Genomic DNA, 27,747 nt, shown 5'->3' on the forward strand with positions numbered 1-27,747 from the left:
GGGGGGAGACGGGACAGACAGGACAAGAGAGGTAGAAGGGAAGGGAGAGAGAGAGAGAGAGAGGACAGGCTGCATCTTCACGGAGAGGGAGGCGTTGGTGGTGGGAAGGGGGTTTGCTGGCCCTTCATGCGTTGCTTGCTCTGCCTGCTTCTTGATCTTGATCTTTGTCGTTTTTTTTGCTGATGCCCTTTTTTTTTTTGGCTTTTGCTTTTGCTCTCATATAGAACATTGCGGGGCATCGTCATTCTTGCGTGTGTTGTGCTGTTCGTTTTTACTTGCGTTTGCGACTTGATGGTTCGGTAGTGGTGCGCGCGCACGAGAGAGAGAGGGAGAAAGAGAGAGGGAGAGAGACAGCTACCTACCTACCTACCTATGTAGAAAATACCTTTTTTTTTCTCCCCCCTCGTTTCTTTTCTTCTTTTCTCGTCATCATCGTTTTTTCTGCACCCGTTTTTTTTTTGTTCTCCTTCGGACGAAACACTACCTAGTCCGTACACACGATGATACCCATGTACCTCGGTCTCCGCCGGGGAGGGGGAGGGGGGACGAAGGGTCAATCGGAAGGAATCGTTCCGCCGGCCCCTCTGGAGGGTTCTACCTAGGTAGGTACATACCTACTTATACTCCATTACCGAGGTCGTCCCGCGTCCCGCGTTCCGGCCGCGCGCGGTGGACTTCGGACGTATGGCTAAAAACAAAAAAAAGCCAACCAACCAACCAAAAGGCGCAGTCCGATAAGTACTAAAAGAAAATCATCATTGCGGGGTTGTCGTAGCGCGGTCTCGCTGGCTGGTGGTTCCATCCTTCCTTGCTTGGTTGCTTGGTTGCTCTTTATGTGTGTGTATGGATGGATGGATGTATGGATGGAAGGATATCTTTGTTGCTATCAATGATACTGATTTTTTCTTCGTTTTGTAGGATGTGCGATGCGATGCAGTATGATGTGTGTTTTCTTTTTCCCTTTTTCCCTTTCTTTTAGAGGTGTGTGTGTGTAGTAGTTCGTAGTTCGTACGGTCACACACACTGTTGGCGGGGTAAGTTTAAGGGGTTACTGGGGGGTGAGGGGGAGGGGAAGGATTGCGAATGTTATTTTTGTTTCGATACGGAGATACGGTTCCTTTGTCTGTTTGCGGCAGGGTCGTGTGATTGCGCTGGTTTGGGGGATGTTAGCGCGCGCGCGCGCGGGAGCGCGGCATGTCTGCTACGTGCTACTACAGGATATGTGGGGTTGCGTTGACGTGGTGCTGCGGAAGTGCTTGGGGTTGCTGGGTTGCCTGGTCTTAGATGACTTGGCCGACTTTTGGCTGCCTGGTTCGTTGCCTCGTTTTTGGTTGGTGGAAGGCTGGATGACTTGTCGTTGTCGTTATCGTCGTCGTCGTCGCTGTTGGTCTTGGCGGGGTTGAATCGCGTCTGTTTGCTTTCGTGAATGCATGAATGGATGGCACGCTAAACTGTTAGAAAGCGCGCTGCTGCACAGACAAAGAGGGGCTAGGAGAAAGAACCACCACCGTCATAACAACAACAAGCACAAAGCACATCCATACCATTAGCAATAGCAGGTACGATGAGGTAACGGTCCACGAATTCCATCATGACTCCTCTACGCTAGAGATGAAAGGCATCCCAGAGTACCATCTATAATACGTTTTCTCTCTATCTCTCTTCCCTCTTCAGGACTGCCATTGCCATTGCCATTGCCAACTATATCCCCGGATACATACGTATCCCCCATTTTACCAACCACTATGCAACCGATTGCAACGCATATAATAAAACATCGTAACCAGCTGCTAAGCCACAGCTTGCGAAGGAGAGAAAGAAAGGGAGAGGGAGGGAGGGAGCCGCCAAGTCTGCTATTAGACGTTCCGTTCTGACCAGCCAATCAAAACCAGAGAAGAAGCCGGGGAGGGAAAGGAAAAGAACCCGAAAAAAAAAAGGATGAATAGAACAAGAAAAGCAAGAAGGGAAGAATAAAGGAAAAAGGCAGGCATGACAAACGCCGTGAGGAGTGTTTTTCCCCCAATGGTCTACTCTAATATGGAGCTTTCCACGCGTGCTGATATTACATCTTCCTTTTTCTTCTGCCCCCCATACTTCATTGTCTTTTTCCTCCACACATCCTTCATTGCCTTTTCTTCTCTTCATCGCTCATTGCCTCTTTCTTCCCTCCATTCTCCATTGCCTCTTCCTTCCCTCCATCCTCCATTGCCTTCTCTCTCGCTCTCTGTTCCCTCCTTGCCCCTATGTCTTTCACTCTCTGTTCCTCCCGTCTCTGTTCCTCCAGCCGCTTTCCGTGACGGATAGTCCACGCCACCTGATCCGGCGTTGGCTGTTGTTTGAGCTCATGAACTCGATGGATTGCCCCTCAAGGGTCTTTTTCTACGGGAGACTGCTATGGTGAACGTGGCAAAACGACTAAACCACATCCCGGCATCAGCAGGCTAGCCCTGAGATCACGTTGGCGCTCGAGGTCACGTTGGAGCTCGAGCTCACGCTGGCGCTCGAGCTCCACGGCCTCCGGCGGCGGGACGAGACCGCTCGTCGTGCCCTCGGGCCAGCCGTGATCCCAGCCCTTGCCCACCTCGAAGCGATTGCCCCGGTTCACCCACGCGCTGACGTTGCTCCACCACTTGGCCTCCTCCAGGTAGCCCACGACCTGGCGCAGGACGTCCGTCTGCATCTGGTGGGGCCTGGCCTCGAACTCCTCGACCTGGATGAGGTTGTGCGGCTCCGACGACGCCTTGAGCAGGCTGTCGTCGATGAGGAACGTGTTGTGCTGGCCGAAGCGGTTCGCCTCGGTCGCCTGCTCCGGCTCCGGCTCCGGCTCCTCGCCTTTTTGGTGCGCGGCGTGGAGCGGGTGCCACCGCCCCTCGTCGGCTTGCTTCCACACCTTGTCCAGCTCCTTGTACACCTGGACCTTTTCGTCGTACGCCTTGGGCGAGAGGCCCAGCCTGTCGCGGCCCCACTCGGCGAGGAGCGCGTCACGGCGGTTTGCCGAGGGCATGAGCGAGGCGACCATCTTCTCGACGCTTACGGGTTTGGCCGACGACCAGACCATGACGCGGTGGTTGGCGATGAGGTAGTCGAGGAAGGCTGAGACGTAAGGGCGGCTGATGATTTGGGAGTTTTTTTTGTTTCTGCGGGGGCGGTGGACGAGGGTGCCGTTGAGGTCGATGACTATGAGGAGCTTGTGCGGCTCTTTCGTGAGGCGCTCCGGCTCTTGGGAGGCTCGGGCGAGGTACTCCGACGTGGGGTGCGGCTGGGGTGGGCCCAGCGGCTTCTTCCACCGCGGTGGATTGGGCGCGCGTGACTTGTGACCAGGCGATGGTGATTTCATTTGCTGCTTGTTGTCCATGGCGCCTTCGAACGTAAGCCCTGACTCTCTCTGGGCTTGGATCGCGCCGTCACCACCCTTTGCAGCGAGCCTCTTGGAGCGGCGCACTGGCTCGCTGCTACCTACCTTCACCCCTCCATCGCTGTTGTCACTCGCACCCCCTGGGCTTGCCCGACCGCCGCCGCCGTTCTTCCCAGCCTTGGAGGCGAAACCGCGCGTCGGGGCACTGTAACGCTTGTCAACATGCCACCTATGACCTTGATAGTAGTGTTGTACTGACGCCATGGGCGCAAACGGAGTGAAGCTGTTGGTGTGGCCGTGGATGTAGCGCAGGCCGCTCGAGCTTTGGAAAGTTGGGTTGTAGTAGCCCGGCTGCAAGCCAATGCTTTGTTGCTGCTGCTGATGTTGTTGCAGGTACGGGTTCCAGCCAGTGTATTGGCCAAACGACTGGTAGGGGTCGTAGTAGTTTTGCTGTTGTTGCTGCTGTTGCTGCAGAAAGCCGCTCGTGGCGTCACCGTACGCACTGGGCCACGCCGCCTCAGACTCTGTACCTGGTGCTATGCGATCATTAGAAGCATGAGGGTGTGATTTGTTACCGTCAAAATCACCACCAGCTTCGTTGCTCTGCTCCACCAAGTAGCTCGCAGCTGCCGCGTCGGAAGCACCGCCGAACGTGTTCCAGTCCCACGTAGCATTCTGCAGGTGATAGCCGAACGGATTGCCGCTCCCAGAGCCAGCACCAGGCACTTGACAATTAGCCCCGAACGTCGAAGCCTGGACAGTATCCGCGGCGGCCGGCTGCTGCCCATACTGCGGCTGGGCATGACTACTCCCCGCCGCCGCCGGACGTTGGGACCACGCCGAAAACGAGGCCATAGACTTAGGCCCGGTAGGCGCTCCCGGCGGAGGAGCAGCGGCGGCATTCATCCTCGCCGCTCTAGGCTGGGTCGGCGCGCCAGGCGGGGGACCGCTGACGTCTTGCTGCGCCGCAGGCCGCCGTGCCAGCGACGCCCTCCTACCACCACCGGCATCGCCCGGTTGTCCCACACGTGCAGCTTCGGCCTCACTTCCGCTTTGCTGCAAGTGAACCCCATCGAGTACGTCCAGCAGCGGTTGCCCCACAAAGTGATCGTCGCCACTGCCGCCATGCTGGTTCGGCAGGACGTTGTCCTCCTCACCATCGCGCAGCTCAGTGGCGGCGGCGGTGGTGGTGACGTCGTTAATCGGCGACGCATAGCCACCGCCATTGGTTCCTGATCCAAGCCGTTGTCCTTGTCCCACTGACGCCGCTTGCTGCTGCTTTTGTTGCTGCAACTGCTGCTTCTTCGCGCCCCGGCGTTCCCTGGCCCTCTGCTTCTTCTTGCTCTTCTTGCTCTGGCCGTCCTGTTGAGGCTCTTGGGCGCCGTTTGGCTGCGTGGCGGCGGCGGCGTTGTTTGCAGTGGGAGGGAAAGGCAATTGCGTCATGGGAGGTGCGATGGATTGGAGGAGCGGATGGGGTGGTAGTTGACCATCGGGGACGGCAGGCGTTACGGGCGCCGCCGTCTGTTGCGGTTGCTGTCTGTTCAGCTTCTTCGCATTCTTCTTCCTCGCCATCTGCGCGTAAATATCTTGGTCAGTTGCGGTGCAATTGTTGTGGTGGGGCGCGAGGTGCGGAACAGCAAGGCTGGCGGAGGAGGAAGTGGTGCAGCAGTACCGTGTAAGAGGAATCAGAGTCGAAGTTTCCATGGACGGCGGCGGCGGCGGTGAAGAGGCTGAGAGCGGGAGAAGAGCAACGGGGAACGACTGCAAATGAGCGCCTCAGGTGAAGTAACGGAGGAAGGCTGCGGACGCTTTTTCGAAACGGCAGCATTTTACTGCCTGTGAGGCAGCAGCGTCATACGCAAACATTCTACGCCAGGGCGGTGAGCTACTGCTAAGGTCACGTGGGACCCGCGCTACAAACAACGGCGAAACGATTCGCCGGCACAGCTTTGATGATGCCCGGAGACGGACGGGAAGAGCCCCACCAAGGAAGACCCTGACGCTCAAGCATGATGGACGGCAGCTCACAGAGAGCCCACACCTCTTAGGTTTTCCCCTCGCCCAATGATGTCAGCGCGGATCAGCTCTTCTCTTCCTCTCGTCATTGCGCCCCCTCCGTCGAGGGCGCGGGAGACCCGGACGCCTGTTGTTTTACGCTGAGACGCGCGATGGCAGATCTCAATTCGGGCGATCAGGCCAGGCCAAGCATACCCGTCCATCCATCCGTGTCGCTCATCACCGCCGCTACTAGCTAAACCTAGTGGGCGCCTGAGCGGATCGACCCTTAAGCAACGTGGCATGCCGTGCGCTATCGTACTGGCGCAAACCATGTCTGCGCGAGAAGGCGAAAAAGAAAAGAAAAGACAGAAAATAATTTTTTCCCCCTCGCACAAGGCGCTTTTTCTCATTGGACCACCACCACCGCCCCCTGCTACGCGCCGGTGCGAGAAATGAGTAGATTCCAAATCCATCGTGCGTCGGCCCAAAACGTTCGTTGCATGCCTTGCCAATAATCAAATGAACAAGGGCACATCCCTTCGTGTTGCAGGCCAGGGTCCTGGGATCCCTCGTCCAAGCCCTCTCTTCGTCCCCTTTTGCTTCCTGGTTTGAACAAGTGATGAAGAAGACGAGGATGGATAGGAGTAGGGAGTCACCGGTGGGATTCAACCAGACAATTTGTGGCTGAATGTTCCCCACTGCGCCTGTCCCTCCATTCCCTAGCTGCTAAGGGATGTTTCCAACCCAAAATCGCGCGCTGGCTGATTGCTGCCGCGCCGGGGGCAGCAGCTGAACACAAGCTGTAGCATCACTGTCACAGCAGCCAGTCCGCATTGCATTTGCATCGCAGGTCATGTCATGTGGCTTCCAACGTCGACGTTCCATTCGACTGAGACTAACTACCTCCCCCACCCAATATCCTTTGGTATAATCCGTATTCTTCTTTTTGCCAACGCGAGGAAAAGGCCGTGTAGGGCCAGCCAAGAAATCTTCCAACAAGGCTTGCACCCGACTATGAACAAAACCCGCATCCAAAACAAGTCCAACACGTGTGCTGCCCTACCGCCCTTTTGAGGACGCCCAGCTTCTTGGATAAAAACAATTGAGAAGCTGGGAGAGAAGAGATGGAGAGACCATGGACAAAACGCCAAAGAGACTGTGACAGAGCAATGAAATCTCCTCTCCAGACATGGATGGACGGGCCGCACATCATTTGTGCTGGTCCCAACTTGCCCCCAAAGTGACGACCCAGCGTGCCAAGGTTGTGAAGCGGAAACAGTAGAACTCCCCCAACGTAAGAACAGGCCCGTGCATGATGCATGCATCATACCAGGCATTCAACTTCGTGGGTAGCGTTCAAAGTGCGAGAAAAAGGTCGTCATGCTGAGTCCGAAGCTTCGTACTGCATGTCAACTTTTGCTTGCTTTCGAAAGACAACAAGGACAAAATCCCAACCGGGCGGGAGACGGATCCCCCCTCCAACCAGTGAGCTTGTTGCCAAATGAGTGATTAACGAACGGTGTAGGTGCGACGTTGCCGGGCTTTTGAAAAGAAAGAGAGAAGCCGGTACGCTTGAAGAACAACTCTGAAAAGGGACGAGATATAAAGCAGTAGACCAGCCCGGGAAGGGAAAGGAAAAGACAACCAGGACCACTAGGGTTCCGTAACGCCTGGTCAAGAAACAACGCGTCAAAGTGTGGGAATCTGAAGGGCAATGCCCAAGCTATCGCGCAAGCAATCAGGAGTGGAACAGATCCCACGCCCGTGCGCAGAGCGCGATGAACTCATCCTTCTTTCTCCTCTGCGTCTCGGGGCTATCGCGGCCTTCACCAAAAGGGCCGGGCCGCCTCTCCTGGCGGCCAAGAGGCGGGGTTCCCATATCTTTTTCGTACTCCTCACGCGTCCGGCGACGCGAGGTGCCTTGCCGGAGCACATCCGCCTGACTGGTCTGGTTCTTAGAGGGCATAGGCGAGGGAGGAGTCGGGGGCTGGTGGCCGCCGTAGTGGACAATGCGAGGAAGGAGATCCTCGCGGCCACCCGACATGGACTGAACGGCCTCCTCGGCCGACTTGTATTCCCGTCGGCGGGGAGCTTGAGCGGACTGGTTGTGAGAGCTAGGGGGGAATCCGGGAGAGGGAAGAGGCTGGTTGGAGTGCGACGAGTGGCTGGGGCTGCCGTTGTAACGGCTCGATTCCCTCGGCGCAGAAATGTTCTCACCGGCGAACACGTCCGAGATCGGGGGAAGCCGGTTGCTGGTCTGCTGCGCAGGCATGTGGTGGATGTGAGAAGTCTGTGAGAGGTTGGAAGGCTGGTTGGCGACCTGTCTGGAGAGGGACGAGAACCCCGACCCCCTCATGCCGGTAAATGATTGATTGAGAGGCGCCGACTGGATGACGCGCTCGTTGGCGAATTGGTTTGCCGACGGAGTCGCAATGGAAAGACCCGGGGGAGGACCCTTTCTCCGCGATGACGCGGGGGTTCTGCCACCACTCTTGAACGGGTTCACCTCCGCGAGCCTGGAGCTGTCGCCATCGTGCGAGATCTGAACAGTCTTTCCCTTCTGTCTCGCCTCGATAATCTGTCTTTGTCTGTCCCGAACATCCATGCTCCTCTGAAGCTGTTCCCTCATGGCAGGGTCTTGAGTCTGAAATCCGGGAGACAGGCAGGCAAGTCCGACGTCGTGCATGGCGGCCAAGCTGCCTTCCTTGGCGGTCATGGGGCCGGCAGGGCGCGCGGTCATGGCGCCAGAGGAGTGCACGTTGTGGGAGAGATCGAGGCGGCGGGGGCGATGGCGCGAGACCTGAGGCATCTCAGGCGAGTCGGGTTCCTTCTTGACGACAATCTTGGGCGCGTGCGAGTTCCTGGAGCTGTGAGCGAGGTTAGCAACGGTCGCGCGACGGTCGAGAAGGCAGGAGACGTACGAGTTGGGGGAGCGCTTCCCCTCTCGGTGAGATCCGTCGCTGTGAGTCGAGACAGGCGAGCCGTGGTTGCTCGAGGACCGGGCGGACTTTCCGCTGGGTGTGTTCCCGCTAGACGGCGCAATTGGAGCATATCTGGAGCTGGTAGCGCCCTGGTCGGAGGGCGAGGGCGCGTGAGGCGCAGTGACCGGCGGAGCAGCGACGGCGGTAGTCATGGTGGTGGTTGCTCGGCTCCGTCAGCGAGAGCGAATCCGAGGCGGCGGCGGCGGAGAGGGCAGCGGTGGGGCTGCGACAATGGGCGACGGGCGGCAGGCGTATGCCACTCACGAACGGTGCGGGCGCGCGGAGAGGTGGTATGGGGTGGGGAGAGGGCTGCGTGCGCGGTGGTGAGGACAGGACAGGGTGGTGAAGAAGCAGCAGGCTTGAGCGGGAGGGCGCTGGCGACGATAATATGGATTGGCACGGACACGAGAGCGAAGGGCAGGCCGACAGGGTTGCGCCGGGGGATGGGGGCGTGCTATGCTCGCATGCGGTTTAGTGAAACTGGATTTCAGACAGAGTCGCCATGGGCCCACGGACTCCAGCTGTGCGACCACTCTATTTGATGCCAATAGACCAGGGCCCGGGCTCGGTGTTTCAAGCTGAGGGAAGCGAGCGGCGGCCAGCACAGGCGCTGGACGGCCGGCCTGAGAAGCGCGCCTCGAGGCGCCGGCGGGCCCACTGCGTACGAGCACCGCGTGCGGCGCGGGCGGAGCTAAGACAGCGCTGGAGAACGAAAGGGTGCGGGCGGCGGGCGGCGAGCGGCGAGAGCGTGGGTGCGTGGGTGCGTGGGTGATGCTGTGCAGCGGCTCGCCCGCGGCGGCGACTGGAAGATTATTGGAGCCCTAGTGCAGGCCCAATCAGCACGAAGAGACAGCACCCCGGCGCCGCATTGCCCGAACTGGATTGGGGATCGCCGGCGCGGCTTCTGCCTGCCCCTCCTCTCGCCCTCGTCGGCCAGGCCATCAAACACCACCGCGACGCCCGCTCCGCCCAGGTTATTTCGCGGTGGGCACGCACGCCTGCGATCTCCGCGGCTCGCAGGGCGGGGTTGTTCGGGCGCGCTGCCGCTCTCTCCCTCCTGGCCGACGGGCGGCGCTGCCGGATTGCAGGCTCCAGGCTCAATTTCGTATTGACGCGATATGCCATTTTTGGCGCGACGGCAGGGCATGATCGTCAATTTACCGCGCATCATCGCAGTCTCCAGGACGCAATGCAGCGCTGCACAGCTGGGCATCCCGGGCCAGCCGTCGACCCTCCTGAAAGCGGTTCCCTCAGAGGCTCAAGCGGGCGGGCCAAGCGTCTATCTTTAGCTGCAGCCGCACCCAAGCCCCTCGTCGTCGCGGCCAGGCTCGTCGCAGGCAGCCAGGCAGCAGCTGCTGGCTGCTGGCCGGCCGGCCACGAGGTCTGGTGAGCTTCTCAGCCGCACGCGATAAGGGTCTCGAAAGCATCTGCCGGAGGAGCTGCCCAAAAGCGCCAGCCGGCACTGGAACGCGGGCGGGGCGGGGGGCTGCGCAGATTGTCGCGGTCAGCCGCATCGCATCTGCGCGCGGGACACTACTCGGTTGGATGTCAATGGATCAAGCGGCGTTTCACCTGCTGCTCCGCCTTCACATGAAGGATCTGCTCAATAATGGACTGCTGCCCGCGGTCGCAGCTCGCGAGCGACGCGGTGAACAGCGGCCGTCAACAGCGTGTTTCACGCGGCACGCCACGGCCGGTCGCGGGCACTACGCCGACGCAGCGCAGCGCAGGCAGGCCACCTAGAGAGCCGCAGCCGGACGGGGCGTGGATTATTCGGCGTGGATTCTGGGGAGAGGCCGGCAGCCGGGCGAAATAATGGACCTACGCTCCACCGGCTCGCTGCCGCGACGGCCGCCAATACGGCGCACGGCGCACTGACGGCGAGAAAACGGCTGCCGAGATGTCGCAATTCGCACATCTCGTTTCAGGATGTTCAGGATGCTGGAGCAGAAGAGCAGCGTAACCGGCCGCGCGGTTTGCCCTTGTGTGCCACCGCTCCACGCACGCCGGCCGCTCTGGTTACGCGTGGCAGGACTTGCCAGATACAGTCGCGGTGGGGAGAGGGCGGAGATTATTGAGAGGCGCTCAACGGCCAGCGCCTCACGACGAGGACCCGAGTGCCGGGAGCCCGTCACGCAAAGGAGGTGCCGATCGGCAAGTGCGATCGTCTGCCCGCCAAAGGTCGACCGCCGCTCGCCGCTCGCCGCCCGCCAAAGCGGGGAGCTTTGATTGAGCTCGTCTGCCTGACCGTCACATGGCAGGTCGCCGTCGCACCAGGGACGCCGTTGTTTGCGCTGAGCGGCATCGTCGCGCTGCCGCAGACGCGTGCCTCGTCGGGCTGTGACTCCAGCCGGCGCCAGGGATACCGCATTGGGCGGAGCTGATCGTCGCGCCGCTCCTGTTCGGGAAACAAGAGGTGTTCCAGTCGTCTCAAGCCGGTAGCCAGTCGTGCTCGTGCTTTTTATTGAACGCTGAGAGCAGCTGCTGGCCAGCGACCCCCACGACGGCGTTTCCACACGCCCGTCAACTGCTGTCAACGTTTCAGCGCGGCCCTGGGGCGCGTGCTTTATTGAGCCGAGAGCACTTCTTGGCCCAGCAGCAACACCAACGGTACGAGTGATGTGAACCACGTAAAACGCATCCTGTCCATCCACCCTTCCCCACAGCCCACACGTCGTGCTCCCCTTGCAATGTCCAGCCTGCAAATCCGTGGCGACTGCGGAGCCGCGAGCTGCGACTCATTCGAGATGAGGAGTGCGCGCCCGTCCGGCCAGAGGCAGCCCCCGCCGTCGCCGTCTGCGCTGCTTCATTTTCTCCGTTGCCCGGGGGCGGCCGTCACATCATCTCCTTGACGTCTGCAGCTCGGGAGCGGCCCATTCTGGAAGCGCTCGCGCCGCACTCTATCTGCCGCCCGACGCGTGCGTCGTATCTTCATCAGGCGCCATGAAGAACCGACGGCGACGGGCCGACAAAAAGCAGGAAAAAAGCAACCATGAACGACGACATGGGAAGAAGGCTTTCACCGCTCCGACTCCAAAACGCCAGATCCCCGTCCAGCACGTCCAGCACGTCCAGCACGTCCAGCGCCGTCCGTGTGCCGCCCGGCCAACGCTGACGTCTGCCGCACCACGTATCAATGTCTCACGCCGTTTGGCAGGCAATACATGGTGACGCCGAGGCATGACTGACTCTCCCCCCCCTAGTTCCACCGTCACAGACCATTGCCGCTCCCCGATCGGCGCGCAGCCACGCGGTGCGATGCAGCGGCTCTCCAGGCGGTGAGAGGAGGCAAATGCACTGGTTTCAGCACACACGCAGGCTCGAAAAACGTCACAGTAGCGCATGTGTGCTCTCGCGGCCGGAGCGCGCAGGCCAGTTGCCCCCATCGCCCCTCCCCGTCCCACGGCCAAGGCTTTGGGACCGTCGCTCGGTGGTGGCAAGGGGATGCAGAGAGGGGTTCTGCGTGCACAGCGCGAAGAGCAATGCGCACTTCAATTTGCGTAGGGCTTATCAGGCGGCTGGGCTGCTGTTGTCACGGCATGCTCAATGCTCAGCCAACTCTGTTGCTCCTGACTGACCGGACGTCACCAGCTCCCCAGCCCTGCGAGCCCCATGCTTGCAACCGATCACCCAAGCGTCTGCTGCCCGACTCAACCCCATGAGACGCCGCCTCACCCAGTGTTGCCGAGGTGTGGATGCTATAGCAAGCTTGTGAACATCAGATACGAGAGCCAAGATTTTGCACGCCGTCCGGGCCCAGCCCAACACCACGCGGACCGTCGCCGTGACGCCGCACGCAACAACAAAGGGGCATGTAAAATGCCCCCAGACAAGCCAGCTGGCACAAGGCAGTCGCGGCGCACAAGCATCTCCAGCCACCCGCATTGACGTCGACTTGCCCGAGTCTCCATCCCGGCCAACCCGCGGCGCTACTGAAACCGTTGTCGTCCGTTTAGCCCCTCCTCACGAGAGCTATCTTTCCGCCCGCTTTGACCGTGTCTCCCGGCCGTACCAGCATCTTCTCCACCCTCACCGGTGCGCTACCCGCCGTTACCATGTCGTCCGGCAACCGAACGGAGATTTCCAGCTTCATCGCTTCGAGGATAGAGATCTGGCAACATCCGAGTGTAAGCCCAATTTTGTTTGTACGTAGAAAAAGTTTGATGCGCTCGGATCTCCCTGCGTGCCAATGACTGGGGCGAGGAATGCCTTACCAAGTGGTTTTCCTCGAGCACGTCGCCGTCTGCGACCTCGACCTTCCAGACGTTGGCATCCACCGGCGCTTCAATAGCAGTGATGGCAGGATCTGTCAAACAACCCCAGATTGTCAGCAAGGATACCCCCCAGCAACTTTCAGTGCGCACCCAAATTCGAGGGGGAGTAGTGCAAACGAGAGTACTGTGTAGCAGCAGCAGCGGCGGCGGCCGGCACCTACCGTCCAACAAGCCCTCCACCGTCCCCTCATCCACCTGCTCCCTCTTCCTCTCCTCCCTCCACCTCGCCAAGCTCTCCCGCTCCGCCCTCACCATCTCCTCCTGCGCCACCCGCTGCCTCTCCCTCATCGCCTCCACCTCCCCCCTCGTCTCCTCCAGCAACCCGTTATGCTCCGCCATATCAAACACCACCTCCTCCACCTCCCACTCATAACACCCCGCCGCCCACCTCCTCAACACCCCCTCCATCTCCTCCTCCCCCACCTCATAATACGTCAGCAAGTCAAAGTCGCGATACAGCCACGGCCTCCCGCGCTCGAACCCCTCCCTCCACCCCAACGCGTCCCAGCACGGCACCGTCGCCCCGCACATCTGGTAACCCCCCGGCGAGTCGACCGGATACAGCGACATGCAGCTGCCGCCCCACGACACGGTCCCCGCGGGCGTGTAGACCCGCGACGGATTCTGCTTGGGCGCGTTGAGCCGCGCGCGCGGGTCCGCGGGCAGGCACACGGTGTTGCCGCAGAAGAAGCCGACGACGACGGCGACGTACGTCGTCGCGAGCAGGCCGCGCTTGAGCTCGTCGACGCCCAGCCCGTTGTTGCGCGCGACGAAGCCGAGGTTCGACGGCAGGTACGGCGCGTAAGGTCGCTGCGTCTCGGCGTAGCGCGCCGTCGCGGCGCGTTGGGCGGCGCTGGTGAAGCTGAGCGGGAGCCGGAAGAGCCGGGTGGGCAGGCGCGCGGTGCGGAGGGAGCCGAGCGTCGCTTCGAGGGATTGGAGGTGTGTGAGGAGCTGGGTGCGCGGGACGGCGGCGCCGTTGTAGGTGAGGAGGAGGGAGGTGCAGCAGCCGACGGTGGTGGTGAGGTGGGCGGATAGCCAGGTTGGGGTGGAGGCGCTGTGGAGGGCGGATTCGAGGGCGGTGACGCGGCAGCGGTGGTTGAGGTCGAAGGTCTCGTGGCCGTATTGGATGAGGATGTGGTCGTCGCCGCCCTGGAGGGGTGGTGGGATTGGTGGTTAGTCTTGTGGTTTTTGAGCCGAGTATGCTGACGTGAGAGTAGGGTTGGGAGAAGATGAGGTGAGTATTTGGGTGTAGTTGTGAGTGTTGAAACTGTAGGAATGCACACACACTATGGTCTCATCGTTGCTGGGCAGGTTCTGGAGAGATGGAGTTCAGAAGAAGCACATACCTGTCTGTAAGTCACTGCCGGCTGGTCCCCCTGTTCCGGCCTATGCCAGAGGACCGCCTTCCCCCACTCGCGCTTCAGCGTCGACGGCGCCTTCGACTGCGTGTCCAGCGGCTCGACCAGCTCCCAAGCCATCGCCCCCCTCAGCGCCGTCTCGACGGCGCTCAAGAACCCGTCCAGCCTCGCCCTCGCGTCCAACGCGTCCTCCAGCGACACGCGCTCGTACTGCACGGCATCGCCGGCCTTGAGCTGGCCCATCTTCCACCACTCGGCCCGCACGATGGTCGTCGAGCTGACGAAGCCGCCGAAGTTGGGGCAGTCGACGGGGAAGATGCACGGGTCGTCGCCCGTCCAGTTGAGGGCCCCGATCGGGTACCCGTACTCGACGAGGTTGCTCGGATGGGCGCCGCCCTCGCCGCCGTCTTCGCGGGCCCACCGCGGCACCGGGCCGACCAGGCGGATGCCGCTGCGGCTGGCGTTGTGGCTGACCTTCCACGTCGTGTCGTAGATCATGTCGACATCCGCCGGGTCGAGGTACCCCTCCTCGTGCGGGCCGACCATGGCTTTGATCTTCCAGTCGCGCGTGTACGCCGGGCGCAGGCGCTCGGGGATGCTGATAACAACCCCTCCTTCCCGTCCTCCTTCTTCTTCCCCCTCCTCCTCCCGCGGCGTCTCCTCCGCGATCTCCAGCAGGTCCCCCGCCGCCAGCGCCCGCCCCTGATACCCGCCGAGCCCGACGGCGGGCGACGTGCTCTTGCTGCCAAAGTAGCTCGCCACGCCGGGCAAGCCGCCGCGGATGGCCAGGTACGCGCGACACCCGCCCCCGGCCGCCTCGATTTTCCCGATCCTCAGCCGCTGGCCCGCGCGCACGCGCACCCGCGTCCACGTGGGGAAGGGCCTGCCGTCCAGGGAGACGTCGTCCATGGGCGGCCCGCACAGCGCGACGACGGCCGGCCCGAGGAAGCGCAGGTCGGGCCCGGCGAGCGTGATTTCGAGCGCCTCGGTGTTGCTGCTGCCGCTGCCGCTGCTGCTGCTGCTGCGCGACGATGACGACGACGACGTGGCGTTGCCCGCGAGCAGGTTGGCGAGCTGGAAGGTCAGCGGGTCCATGGGGCCCGAGTGCGGGATGCCCTTGCCGACGGCGGGCCGGCCGGGGAGGTCCTGGACGAGCGTGTGGGCGCCGCCGGCGAGGACGTCGATGGCGGCGGGCTGGAAGGGGAAGGCGTCGAGGAAGGTGGTGAGGGTGCGGCGGGACTGGAAGGAGGGGCTGGACAGGATGGCGGAGAGGAAGGCGAGGTTGGTGGGGGGGCCGCGGATCTTGGACGACGAGAGGACGGTTTGGAGGCCGGAGATGGCGGCCGCGCGGGTGGGGGCGTGGTGCATCACTTTGGCGATGAGGGGGTCTGGTGTGGCGAGGTGGAGTCAGTGGAGAGTGGTAGGTAGGTTTGGGCTCGAGACCGGAATCTCTTTCGCATCTCCAGTCGAGGGAACTAGTAGGTCCTCTCTTCCACATGTAGACCATATTTCTTGCCCCTGAATTTGAGAAGTGGAGTTCGTCTTACCATAGTCTGGAGTTATCGTCGAGCCGGTGAAGACCCAGGTATCGATGCGCGTGCCCGGAATCTCGTTCCACTCGACATGCTGCAGCAGGCCCGGAGCAGGAGCAAAGTCTCTGACCGGGTTCTCCGCATACACCCTGACCTCGACCGCCGCTCCATTCGGACCGCCCTTTGGCTGCAGCGACTTCAGATACGCGCCATCCAACCCGCCCTTCCCCGCGCGCTCCGCATCCGCCTGCCTCAGCATCAACTCGACCAAATCCACACCATAGCACAGCTCCGTCACGCCGTGCTCCACCTGCAACCTCGTGTTCATCTCCAGGAACCAAAACTCGCCCGTCCGGTCATCGACCAGGAACTCGACCGTCCCCGCCCCAGCATACGCCACGCCCTCGGCCAGCGCGACCGCCTTCTCCACCAGCGCCTCCCTCAGCCCCGGCCGCCCCTCGACAAACGGACTTGGACACTCCTCCACCACCTTCTGCCGCCTCCGCTGCACCGAGCACTCGCGCTCCCCAAACGCCACCGCCTCGCCCCGCCCGTTCCCAAACACCTGCACCTCGACGTGCCGCGCCCGCTCCACCACCCTCTCCACAAACACCCGCCCATCCCCAAACAGCGCCTCCGCCCTCCCCACCACCGCCCCAAACCTCTCCCGCACCTCCCCCTCACTCCTACACACCGCCATGCCCATCCCCCCACCCCCGCCCGTCGCCTTCAACATCACCGGCGCCCCCTCCCCCAAACCCACCCTCCTCGCCACCTCCACCGCCTCCTCCACACCCCCCACGCACCCCTCCGACCCCGGCACGACCGGCACCCCCGCCTCCCCCGCCCGCCTCCGCGCGACATGCTTGACGCCAAACGCCGCGACGACGCCCGCGGGCGGTCCGACGTACGCGAAACCCGCATCGACGACGGCGGCGGCGAAGGCGGGGGATTCGGCGAGGAAGCCGTAGCCGGGGATGATGGCGTCGGCGTCGTGCAGGGCGGCGGCGCGGAGGATGGAGGGGATGTCGGTGTAGGAGGGGATGGGGGCGGCGGCGACGATGGTGGCGAGGCGGACGTGCGGCGAGTGCGCGTCTTGAGGGGTGTGGAGGGCGATGGTGGTGAGGTTGAGGGCGTGGGCGGTGGAGATGATGCGGACCTATTTGGGGGTGGTGAGCGGGTGTGGGTGGTGAGGGTGGTGAGGGGGGTGGGGGGTTTTGGGGGGGACGTACGGCGATCTCGCCGCGGTTGGCGATTAGTAGGGTTTTGATGGATTCCATTGTGGTTGTTGCTGCTGCATGGCAGTAGATGCGGTGCTCGCTTGTGGTGGTGGGTGGTGGGTGGGTTTGTGCGGCAAGCATATATAGAGGTTGCTAGATGGTGTGCTATAATGATGCACCACCACCACCACTCTTCGGCTCCCAATGGCGGATCCGCAGATCCGGCGAAGCTCCAGTAATGATAACCGAGTCTCCGGATTCAGGAACGCTGTGTCTCGATGTGTTGCTGATCAACTTGGCAGTGTCGCACACGTGGAGCACGGCTTTATCGGAACCTGCTGGGCGCTATGGGCGGCCACACCAAGGCGATGGTACAATGTCGTTCCGTGGACTTGGATCATGGCGAATGAGAAGCAGGGGACTGCGATGGAGGGGAAACTCCCTCGTTGACCACTGATAAAGCTCCGCTGTATCAACGCGGGGTAGCTCCACACCACTGCCACATGCAGCAAAGCCGAGCATCTCCCTATCTATCGCCAGGCTGCAAGACTCGCTGCGCCTCTCCCACCTTTAGATATCATTTCGAAGCATCCGTTCGACCGCTTCTCGGCGCTGACCTAATTTTTGTTTGCCTCATAGTGTCTCCAGCATCGCTCCCGTATATTTTCGAGTAGAGCATTTAGTTCCCCTCGACTTCGGCAAGTATATTCCTCCCTACCCCGCAGAAAGACACCATGGCGCCTTCGAAGCACAGGATCAAGATCAATGTCGATCTGGGCGAGGGCTACGGAAACTACAAGTGTGGCCCGGATGAGGAGCTCCTCCCGTTCATCGACCACGCCAATGTGGCATGCGGCTTCCACGCTGGGTGAGTAAAGCGGTTCCGTAACCCCATCCGAAGCACCTCGCGCCCTTTTTCTTCTATTCCGATTTTCCATCTTTCCTACTACCCTAATCAAACCTGTAAGACACAACACCCTCTTACCCCTCACCACCCCATCTCCCCGAGCATGGCGCCGCCCACGTCCCACGAGTAATCCAGCAGACACGAGAACACTACCCCGTTGCCCAAAACCCACTACCCAGCATAATCCCAGACCAACATCCCAACCCCCAAACCCAGCCAACAAAAAAAACCCAAAAAAAAAAAAAGCGAGTAGAAAAGGCAAAACAACGCCATCCGATCACACACACTGACCACCCTCCCTCCTCCTCCCCACAGCGACCCCCTCATAATGCAATCCACCGTCCACCTCTGCGCCGCCCACAACATCGCCATCGGCGCGCACCCGGGCCTGCCCGACCTCCAAGGCTTCGGCCGCCGCGCCATGTCGCTCACCCCCGCCGAGCTCACGGCCCTCACCCGCTACCAGATCGGGGCGCTCACCGGCTTCCTCGACGCCGCCGGTTGCGGGCCGCTGCACCACGTGAAGCCGCACGGCGCGCTGTATGGGATGACGTGTCGCGATCGGGAGGTGTGCAGGGCGGTGTACGAGGCGGTGCCGAAGGGGGAGGGGGTCAAGGTGTTTGGGCTGGCGGGGACGGTGCAGGAGGAGGTGGCGGGGGAGATGGGGTTGGGGTTCGTGGCGGAGGGGTATGCGGATGTGAGGTGGACTGGGGAGGGGGGGCTGGTGATTGAGCGGGTGAAGAGGTGAGTGCGTTGGTGTGTGTGTGTGTGGATGGATGGATGGTGACTTTTCTCTCTCTCTCTCTCTCTCTCTCTTTCCCCTGCGATGTTATGCTTTTTCTTTTTCGTGTGGGGGTTGCTGTGTGGTTGGGTGATGGATGTCGACGCTGACTTTGGAACTGTATAGCCCGTGGGCGCCCGAGGAGACGCGCGCGCATGTCACGGCGCAGGTGTACGAGGGCGCGGTGACGGCGGTGACGGGCGAGAAGATCGAGCTGCCGTTTGGGGATCATGAGGTTTCGATCTGTTGTCATTCGGACTCGCCGGGTTGTGTGGAGATTGTCAAGGCGACGAGGGGTATCGTTGATCAGTGGAACGCTGAGAACTTCCCATAAGGACTGGGTCGATACTGCTGAGAGGAGGGTGGTTTTTGTAGGTTGTTTGCCATGTCCGCAATCGCCCATACCCTCCACCTCCTGTGCTTTCTCGGTCTTTGATAAGCATTGTGAGCAGGTAAAGGCGGCCTGGGTTGTGCCTGGGTATTGATATTTTCTTGCCTTTCCGTATCGAATATAGGTGTTTCGAGGCTGCAATCTGTATCTAGCACGGCTATACGGACAGAACTGCAGTCCGTGGTCTTTAGAAGTAATTGAGATATGGACACGAGCTCATCGACCCAGGACTCAGATGTCAAACGTGATATCCATTAGACTTGAGAAGAGTCTTTATGCTGAAACCCCCTACCGAGAGTCTCCGTGGAGAAATATCAACTGACAGTTTAAGCGCGGAGAGGGGACAAATCAACATAGTTGTCGGGATATCTTTTGAGTAAGAAGGTATCCTCTTCTGGTGGCAACTCACGAGGCCCCTCGAAAAGTCAGACGAAGTGGTAGTGCTCACATCGGCCTCCAAAACCTACTCTCCCTCGTCCGAGCTATCGCTCAGGAGAGCTTCTTTAGGAATGAACTCATCCAGAGTAACTGTCTCCGCCTTCCAACCCTTCAAGCCAATCCTCAATAGCTGGTAAGCAAACACCACGTCAACACCAACTCGGAAAGACTCCGATTTGTCTCTGCTTTGCGACATATCCACAGTCGCACCCAAGAACACCCCCTCGGTGACTGGAGCCGTTGCGCCGACATTCCCTCCCTTCGTCGAGCCTTTATCGGTCGTGCACTTCATGCCTTTCGCGACCTTGATCCCGCTAATCATGTAAATAGGACGGCGGAATGTGCTATTGTAATGCATGATGTTGCGAACGAGCGGATGCTGGAGTCTTTCGGTGACCATTGCTTCGGTTGGCTCAGTCCTGAACATGATGGTCTCAAGTGACTCCATCTTGTACTCCGTGTTGGTTCCATTGCCTCTCTGGGCGCCGACGTTGCCTCCCACAATGCCGAGGAACTTCGTCCAAGTTCCCGCGCTGATGTCTCGGTCGATGTTTCGAGTGACTGTGTAGTCGTAGTCTAGCTTAGATGTGATTTCGGGATGAGGCTTGCTGGCATCGAGAGTGGTCAAGGGTCTGTGGGGTGCGAAAGGATCCGCGATGATGTTGCCCAATGCTATCGCACCATCCCGGGTGAAGCCGAAGTTTGGAGTAAGCAGATAAGTCTTCCTTGCTGCCATGTTCATGAGCGAGGCGGAGGTGTAGTACGGGGCTAAGCACTGAAGCAGCGGGGCATGAATGGCAGCCTGTTCAGAGAGACGCTGGACACACACTTGTCTGTTGACCGGTCCCAAATGAGCCGAATGCACAACAGCCTTGAGGGAATCCCTGCACGCTCCTTACCTTGCAGCGCATGATACGTGTACAGCATCAGCGAGGCTGAGGTTTGAATCGAACCCCTCTAAACGAGCTCCTAAGGCACTGCAGTGTAAGCACTAGTATACTCGGGAGCCTGAGACACTAATCGTAATGGAATTGTTTAGAGGACCTCGTTACATCTAAGGCCGGAGGAAATTTCCAATCATCCACGGCAAGTCGTTCAAACCAAGTTGGACGATTGGAACGACGTGGAAGTTCGTTGACCAAGGCGCTTGGGTTGTGCCTGTGTCTGGGCAGGCGGAGGCGGTTTAAGAGGAGTGAGAAGGGGGGCAAGCTCGGGCTCGTTCCGTCGAGTCTGGGGACATATGTCCCGCTGGATGGGAAGACAGCATCTGTGGTTATTGTGCTGCATGAGTGCAAGATGTCTATTCTACCGCAGCCTGCAGAGGATGGAAAGCACATTAAGCTTGTCTGACTTGTGCGTTGTTTTTGAATGCATTACCTATATATTCACCAAGTCCAATAGGCAATATAGACACAAGACAAGGGTAGCAGGCCGCTTTACCTTTTCAAACGAATGACACAGTCAGTCTACTTGGCATCTGCTCCGGAGATTGGTCCACGACAACAAGGAGGCTCAAAAATGCCACGTCCACTTCGCAATGAACACGCAACTGCGCAGATGCGCAACAGCAGGGGTGCCCGACTCGCTGCAGCAAGATGGAAGTCGCTACCCGAAATAAAAGATGCGCCTCTGCGCATAAAGAAACTTGCGTCCGCCGTGTGCTTCACTTGCGATTTCAGCCTTCAGTTCTCACTCGAAGCTCTGCGACAACCGCTAGCCATCGCCTGCACGCATCATACCATGGTTACCGTCACGAAAAGCACGAGATATATCGATCAGCTCCGATTGATGGCGTTGCTCAGGCGCCTCTTTGCTGGGCAGGCTTATTCGGCAAAGGTAAGCGAGGGGCCAACTGATCGAACGGAGGGGGCTTAGACACCACGGGAAGGCTGACACGATTCCGCCTATTCAGCTGAAGCACGGGCAGTGGGTGATTGCCACGCCTCGAGAGCTGACTGCTGTGAGTGCTGCGATTTCAGGGCGTCCGACGTAGCAGGGCATGGTCTGGAATGCCTTGCCATCGCCCTTACAAATCGCCAGGTGCGCTTCACCGAGTGAACTGACGCCCTTCAGGACGAGTTGGACGAGGCTGCGCCCTAGAGCGTACAGCCGCAGGCGATGTGACGCACCCTCGCACGGGGAGGGGGTGGTCAGGCGTACATATCGAGGCAGCTAGTGGGCCGCGCGCAGATACCCGGATACGACGTGTAACATTGGTTGTCTGGTTTCCGCCATTCTGTGGCCTGGAAAAAAACATTGCATCCTTGTATGCGCGTTTGCGCAAATAGCTATCAGGGAGCCTTTCCCACATTTACGTTGCGCGGGTTTCCAGAGTCAGAAACTTTGACAGCAAAACTTTGATCCTTTTCGAAAAATATCTGAACCATTCTCCTCCGGAAATGACGTCGGTTGCAACACGACCCGTGCAAGTCATCGAGGGCAAAGACATTGATGCTCGGAAGCTCATTGGCCTGCTCAGTGATGTTTACGGCCAGGACAATTTCCGTGTGGAAGTAGGTCATTGCTCTGGACCGCGAAGCATCTTGAGCAAGGCTAACGAAGCGTTGATTGTAGTTGCGATTGAACCGCTATAGGATCTACCCAGCAACGGATACCGCAGACGGGCTGACGCCAGTAGGAGTCCTCAATGAGGCGGAGCTACGGAGGAAGAAGAGCTAATTCCTGAAAGGATCAGATTCGTGAGTGCCGAGCACCACGCCGGAGATGGTGATGGTGAATTCTTGGCTGCCTTGCAGTGCATTTATTTTTGGCTAGAGCCTCCGTAGTAGCACTCTCGTGTGCAAACTCCTATCAAAGCAATAGCTAAGTGGTGGCAAGGCTCATTATCGTACCAGTGAATAAATGCGCGTGGACGGTCGAAGTAGGCAGCTCAATAAGATGAGGAGAGCAGGAAGGGGGGCACACTTCCATCTCGGCAAGGCGTCATCGCATGTGAGGTGCATGACGAGAGCATTGACAGGCTGAAGGAGGGGGCGAAAGCGCCTTCTTATCACGTACGAGTGTGCCACAGGATTCTTAGCTTGTCCACCAATGACGAATGATCCAATCCTACCCATGTTATGCTGTGCAGGCAACGCGATAACCAAAACGGCATATGTGTCGACGAGGCTGTGCTGTGCATAAGCGAAATCCGGTGAATGCATAACTAATCATTGCGCGATCCCCGCTTTGAGCGTTTCCCTGATCAGCTCTCTATGACCCCCATGGCAGCTGGGCCGGGAGGAACTTTGGGGTCCAGCCGAGGTGATAGTGCGGAGCCGTCAGCAAAGAACGCAAAGACCAAAATCCGCCATGGCTTCTTTTCTTGACCTTGAAGAAGAAGATTGGGAGCTCCAGGCAGAAGCTAACAAGCGGTCAAAGAATCTGTTTGGGCCCAGGCCGAACGAGCCTCAGATGCAACTCTATCGCCTATCTTGGACCGCATCTGCTCCACCTACGGAAGAGATTTCATTCGGACAAAACATGGTGGTGCACGGTACATCACAACTGAAAAGTCTCAAAGCAGTAAGTGATGTCCTTCTGTTGTGCTCACTGGAAACTCACCAAGATATAGGAATCGAATGACTTCTTCCAAGTATTCATCATCCGTCAAGAGCGTTCGTGGACATCTCTCGACATTTCCAGAGAGCTCCTCCAAGACTTCATTGATATCTTTGCTGTGTTCCCCCCGTTTTGGAGATGCATATTCACGTTTGGCAAGAAGTCAAATGAGGACGAGTGCGACTTTCCTGGATTCAAATCACGCGGCCCTATACGCATGATAATGGATCAGCCGACCATTGGTTTGTGCTTTTTCCAAAGAACAGTGCATGCGTAGGCTAATGCAAATTCAGAGTCAGCGTATGTGGTCAGGCGCGCCGAACTCAACCACCGTGACGCGAGCGAGGGACAGAGTCCTTGGTCTATCCGTCAAACTGCAGTCTATCATCGTCTCTGCAGTCGGAAAGATGCTTCACACGATACCCTTTGCGCCTCTGCTTTCCCAAGTCTCAAGTCCACTGTGCTCTTGGTCTCACCGTCCAAAGCTGTAGAGAAGAAGATTAGCCGGCTGTTCAAGCTCGCACTCACGCAAGAAGAAGGAGCCAATCCATGCATTGTGCACAGTCTCATTGTTGCTGACAGCGTGAAAGGCTGGATGGGGTACATTTCTTGGCTTGAAAAACATGTCAAAGAAGTCGTAAGCTTTTGGTCCGCTACTGTTGTGGTTTCATTCTTGCTAAAACATGTGCATTAGTCTGTCCGGATCACGTTCGCCGATCTTGAACCGCCGCAGGGAGATGGAAGTGACGAGGGTTTCACCTTTGACGTCGACGATCGACAGGCCCTCAAAGTCTCCGAGGACTCGATCATCGATCTTCAAATCATCCTATCCACCCTGCGTAGTACCGTTGAGGGGATCCGCCATTACTGCCAGAAGTGTTGTACATTGGCTCATCATATAGACGAGTGTAGCTGCGTCGCCGCACTTCAAGAGTTGGACGCTTACATCGAAGAGGTGAACCTTTGCATTGACAGAGCAGCCACTTTGAAAGAAAGAGTGATCTCTACGGGGCAACTCGTATGTGTCCCGCTAATGGTTACTGAAATGGGGTGGCTGATTTCCAACGTACAGCTCTCCGACCTACTACGCTACGAAGATCAGAAGGCTCTGAAGGACCTCAATAAGCAATCTCAAGAGGAAAACAGAATGATGCGATCATTAGCAGTAGGACGGCAATGGGAAAATCACTGAAGTCTGGCTGACGATTACCCCAGGAAAAAAGCACGAAAGATGCGGAAGCGGTCAAGGTGCTAACAATCATCGGGTTGGTGTACTTGCCAACCACGTTCGTCGCGGTGAGCCAGGAAACCCTTTCGAGTTTCCTTTCTGCTGACTTCAAGGTGAAGAACTTTTTCTCCACTGAATTTGTTCAAAAAGACGAAAGCGGAAACATGAGCGTGACCGGCGATACCTGGCTTCTCGCAGCCATTTCCCTGCCTCTGACCATTCTCACAATCTCCACATGGTGGCTGTGCGTAAGATACAAAGTCTCGCAGGCCTCGCTGAAGTCATTGACGGGCCTGCTTGAAGGATGCAAGGGTGGGTGGGCGCTACGGTGGCGGCGTAAAAACCAACCACGTGTGGGTGATACCGAGAACCCAGATGTCCAACCGAGCAGACCCGGTATCCTTTCCACCAGGACATGGTCGACTGGAAAGCTCACACTCAAGGACGGCTGATTGGTGGGCCAGGATCGACAGATCCTTGTGGGACAGTATGCAAGCCAGGTCCCGATTATGCAAGGCGGCGGGGGGCAAATTGTGGCGGACTATAGCACGCTTAGCACCGGTGATGTAACATTTAGAGGGACTCCCGATTCCATCGATGGCTGCCTCGATCTCGTGTTGCAGTCGCTTGCACCTCGTTGGCTGGTTGCCCCGTTGCCCCGTTGCCTCGTTGCCTCATTGCCCCGTTGCCTCGTTGCCTCAACTACAGATAGGGCAGATGGAAACATGCTTCAGCAATTGGGTCAGTTCGCTGACCACCATACCCACTCTCCGGGGCTTGCTCCTGCACAACAAATGCATGCAAGTTACGCCGAGGCATACTCGACTCTGATGGTGGAGGCTGGACACGGCCAGGAAGCTGAAGCAGTTTAACTGCCTTTGGCTACGGGGCTGACATAGCCTCCCAAGTCAGACGCCTGCGCAGGAGCTGGGTTCTAACACTACGGCTTCGAATATCTTTGCCGATAGTAGCCTTTTGGGCGCCTGCCAGGCTCATAATATCGGGCACACGCATTTGCGCAATGCGTGATACCAGCCTGACCCGACAGAGACAGCCATCATTTGTTGCACAATCCTCTAACGGGGCACCCAGTCATGCCCAGAATCTGGAAGCGCCTTACTACTATCATCGGACTCGGCATCCAGTGTTTTCGAATCACCTTCAGAAACATGATCGGCTTCGTAAACCTATTCAGGCGACATGAAGATGCGGAGGAACTGCGAAAAAAGCTTCAGGCCGCACGAGTCGAATATCCGGCACAGTCACATCAGTTCTTCGTCCCCAATAGCTCCAAGGATTCCATACTTACCAAGGAGGTGATTGCCAGTGTGATCCACGCGGCAAGGCCCAAATTGGGGTGCAATGGCGCTCGAGACCAAGCCGAACGGGTCTGCGCTGAAGCAAGGAACCTGTTCGCTATTCTGGCGTACCTAAAGAAGGGACAAGACATCTGCTCATTCTTGGATGAAGGCATTTCGGACAAAGATTTGCCATTCGAGCGAATCAAGAACAGCAAATCCAAATTTGCACTACAGCGAAAGGACAGAAGTCGAATCGAAACTCTGGATGCTTGGGAAGAAGCAGATCTGGAGTCGCTGGGCGGAACGCAATGGTGCATGATTGCCCCTATTTTCAAAGACGAAACGAAGCACTACAAATTCCATATGAACACTGTACTGCCGTTCATGGACCCGGAAGGAGACGAAGAAGAAGAGCCCGTCAACAAAAGCGGAGGAGGGTACAGCGAAGTTTTCACCACTCGCATACATCCGGCACACCACAAATTCGATAACCATTGGGCATTGACGGTAAGCGGTCACTAGGAGGGAGGCCGAGAGTTTTCAGCCTCTGACTCTCATTCAACAGGATCGAGATCACAAGGTCGCAATCAAACGTCTCCACAAGTCCGACTCAGACGAATTCGAAAAGGAGCGGAGCATCCACACAACCCTCGGACAGAAGAAAAATGCAAGCCCACACCTTGTGAAACTCTTGGCGACGTATGAGTACAAGGAAAAGTATCACTTCATCTTTCCTCGGGCAGATTGCAACCTCCGCAAGTACTGGAACAAAAACCCGACACCAGAAATCGACAAGAAGCACTTTCTCTGGTCACTGAAGCAGATGTACGGCATCGCAAAGGCTTTAAACATAATCCACAACTTTCGGGTGACCGTTAAGCTCGATGGTAAAGGCCGCACATCCACCGGCGGAGTCGAATTCAGCGTGACGAAAGGCGAAGAGCTTTTTGGAAGACACGGTGACATCAAACCGGAGAACATCCTCTGGTTCCGGCGGATACCCGAGCACCAATACAAACGGGAGGCTGGCATGGAAGATCAAGAAGGAGGCGTCTTACAAATCACTGACTTCGGCCTCGGCCGATTTCACGGACAAGACTCCAAGACAGAGCCGCAGCCGAACGGTGTTGTCGGCTCTCCGACGTACGAGCCACCCGAGTGCCGGCTCCGCCGGCCAGTCTCCCGTGCCTACGACCTCTGGAGCCTCGGCTGTCTCTACCTCGAGTTCGCGACCTGGCTCATCATGGGCTTCGACGCCATCGACCATTTCTCGGAAAGTCGACTACGTACATCGAGTCTCGACCCCGCGTTCGCTGAGGACTATTTCTTCACTGTCGTACATAAACCCGGCGGGACCAACGCCGAGGTGCGCGACGACGTCGTCAACTGGGCGCAAAGGTTGCACGAACATCCGAACTGCTCGAAATTCATCCATGATCTCGTGGACCTCATTATGAAAGATCTCCTCGTCGTCGAAGCCAAAGATAGGATCCATGCGCGTGGACTATGCGATTCCTTCAAAGATTTTCTCGAGAAGGCCAAGGAGGATGAAAACTATCTCTGCAATCCGGATCCACGCCCAAGAAAAGGCAGCTCACGCCAAGGAGGGAAAGATTCACGACCAACGCAAAATGAATCACACACTATGTCGATATCCCCACCAAAAACCTCCCCGAAGAAACCCACATCCCCAAAGAAATCCGTCGCTTTCGAAGACGAGGGATCTTCCTCCAAGTCCAAGCAAGCCGGGAGTCGAGACCTCGTCGACCGCTCTGCAGGCACACTCGGAAGGATCAACGAGAATCAAAATTGACACGCAAGGCTTGGAATCTATGTCCGAGACTTGGCGACATGGAAGTCGATCCCCTCTGGTTCGTGTCCGGATTTCTGAAATAGAGATTGCCCGAACTCCCATTGCCTCTGTTACAATTTATATACATATCCATCCACTATGTGTATAGTTGTGTCAGGGGCATGGATCTTACATCTTTTCGGTCTGTTGGTGCTCAATACCCCTCTTTCTTCTCTTAAGCACTGCATCTAAACCTCCTTAATTCATCACGTTCACGCGTCTATGTATATGTCTAATCAGAGAAGCTCCAATGTTGTCTCGCCTTTTTCATACCCTGTGAATGCCATTAAGCTCCGTTTACATAGTCACTTATATGATTTTCTCATGCTTGAATGCTGTTGTATATTTCCAGGGGCTTTGCACCTCTACCTTCTATTATTTCGTAACCAAGGTAACATTCGCCTAGCGGACTAACATATGAGTGCATAAGTCTCACGTCATTACACCCTGAAGGCATTCCGAGAATGAGGTAAATACAATCAGTTCTCTTGGCTCTTAGTTCGATTGAAGCAGATGCACTTTCTTAACTAAAAGCTTTTAAACACGCCAGTAAAGGACCCTGAGGACTCA

General features: G+C 58.2%; 8 protein-coding genes across 8 annotated transcripts; 4 read left to right on the forward strand and 4 right to left on the reverse strand.

The window, feature by feature from the left end:
• Positions 1–2,392: 2,392 nt before the first annotated feature.
• On the reverse strand, positions 2,393–5,059 carry BKCO1_970001 (nif domain protein; the record flags this gene model as incomplete). The annotated part of the gene is made up of 1 exon (XM_020280037.1): positions 2,393–5,059. The coding sequence occupies one exon, from the start codon at positions 5,057–5,059 to the stop codon at positions 2,393–2,395; it is 2,667 nt and encodes an 888-aa protein (XP_020125290.1).
• A 2,032-nt stretch (positions 5,060–7,091) lies between these two features.
• Positions 7,092–8,486, reverse strand: BKCO1_970002 (uncharacterized protein; the record flags this gene model as incomplete). Its single annotated transcript, XM_020280048.1, has 2 exons — positions 7,092–8,220; positions 8,275–8,486. 2 exons carry the CDS (start codon positions 8,484–8,486, stop codon positions 7,092–7,094), a joined length of 1,341 nt encoding a protein of 446 aa, XP_020125288.1.
• Positions 8,487–12,286: 3,800 nt separating this feature from the next.
• On the reverse strand, positions 12,287–16,859 carry BKCO1_970003 (urea carboxylase; the record flags this gene model as incomplete). The annotated part of the gene is made up of 7 exons (XM_020280049.1): positions 12,287–12,445; positions 12,549–12,640; positions 12,770–13,757; positions 13,955–14,960; positions 15,012–15,354; positions 15,514–16,657; positions 16,731–16,859. The coding sequence occupies 7 exons, from the start codon at positions 16,857–16,859 to the stop codon at positions 12,287–12,289; spliced, it is 3,861 nt and encodes a 1,286-aa protein (XP_020125289.1).
• A 593-nt stretch (positions 16,860–17,452) lies between these two features.
• BKCO1_970004 (lactam utilization protein lamb) lies at positions 17,453–18,740 on the forward strand (the record flags this gene model as incomplete). The annotated part of the gene is made up of 3 exons (XM_020280050.1): positions 17,453–17,586; positions 17,941–18,369; positions 18,533–18,740. 3 exons carry the CDS (start codon positions 17,453–17,455, stop codon positions 18,738–18,740), a joined length of 771 nt encoding a protein of 256 aa, XP_020125285.1.
• A 520-nt stretch (positions 18,741–19,260) lies between these two features.
• BKCO1_970005 (carbohydrate-binding-like protein) lies at positions 19,261–19,971 on the reverse strand (the record flags this gene model as incomplete). Its single annotated transcript, XM_020280051.1, has 1 exon — positions 19,261–19,971. The coding sequence occupies one exon, from the start codon at positions 19,969–19,971 to the stop codon at positions 19,261–19,263; it is 711 nt and encodes a 236-aa protein (XP_020125286.1).
• Positions 19,972–21,634: 1,663 nt separating this feature from the next.
• On the forward strand, positions 21,635–21,914 carry BKCO1_970006 (uncharacterized protein; the record flags this gene model as incomplete). Its single annotated transcript, XM_020280052.1, has 2 exons — positions 21,635–21,748; positions 21,810–21,914. 2 exons carry the CDS (start codon positions 21,635–21,637, stop codon positions 21,912–21,914), a joined length of 219 nt encoding a protein of 72 aa, XP_020125291.1.
• A 633-nt stretch (positions 21,915–22,547) lies between these two features.
• BKCO1_970007 (cmgc cdk protein kinase) lies at positions 22,548–24,476 on the forward strand (the record flags this gene model as incomplete). The annotated part of the gene is made up of 6 exons (XM_020280053.1): positions 22,548–22,760; positions 22,810–23,038; positions 23,090–23,433; positions 23,491–23,814; positions 23,869–23,961; positions 24,012–24,476. 6 exons carry the CDS (start codon positions 22,548–22,550, stop codon positions 24,474–24,476), a joined length of 1,668 nt encoding a protein of 555 aa, XP_020125292.1.
• Positions 24,477–25,118: 642 nt separating this feature from the next.
• BKCO1_970008 (protein kinase domain-containing protein) lies at positions 25,119–27,138 on the forward strand (the record flags this gene model as incomplete). The annotated part of the gene is made up of 2 exons (XM_020280054.1): positions 25,119–25,832; positions 25,891–27,138. 2 exons carry the CDS (start codon positions 25,119–25,121, stop codon positions 27,136–27,138), a joined length of 1,962 nt encoding a protein of 653 aa, XP_020125287.1.
• Positions 27,139–27,747: the final 609 nt, after the last annotated feature.

Source organism: Diplodia corticola (genome assembly GCF_001883845.1).
Source record: "Diplodia corticola strain CBS 112549 chromosome Unknown scaffold97, whole genome shotgun sequence".
In the NCBI taxonomy this organism is placed as follows: Eukaryota; Fungi; Ascomycota; class Dothideomycetes; order Botryosphaeriales; family Botryosphaeriaceae; genus Diplodia; species Diplodia corticola.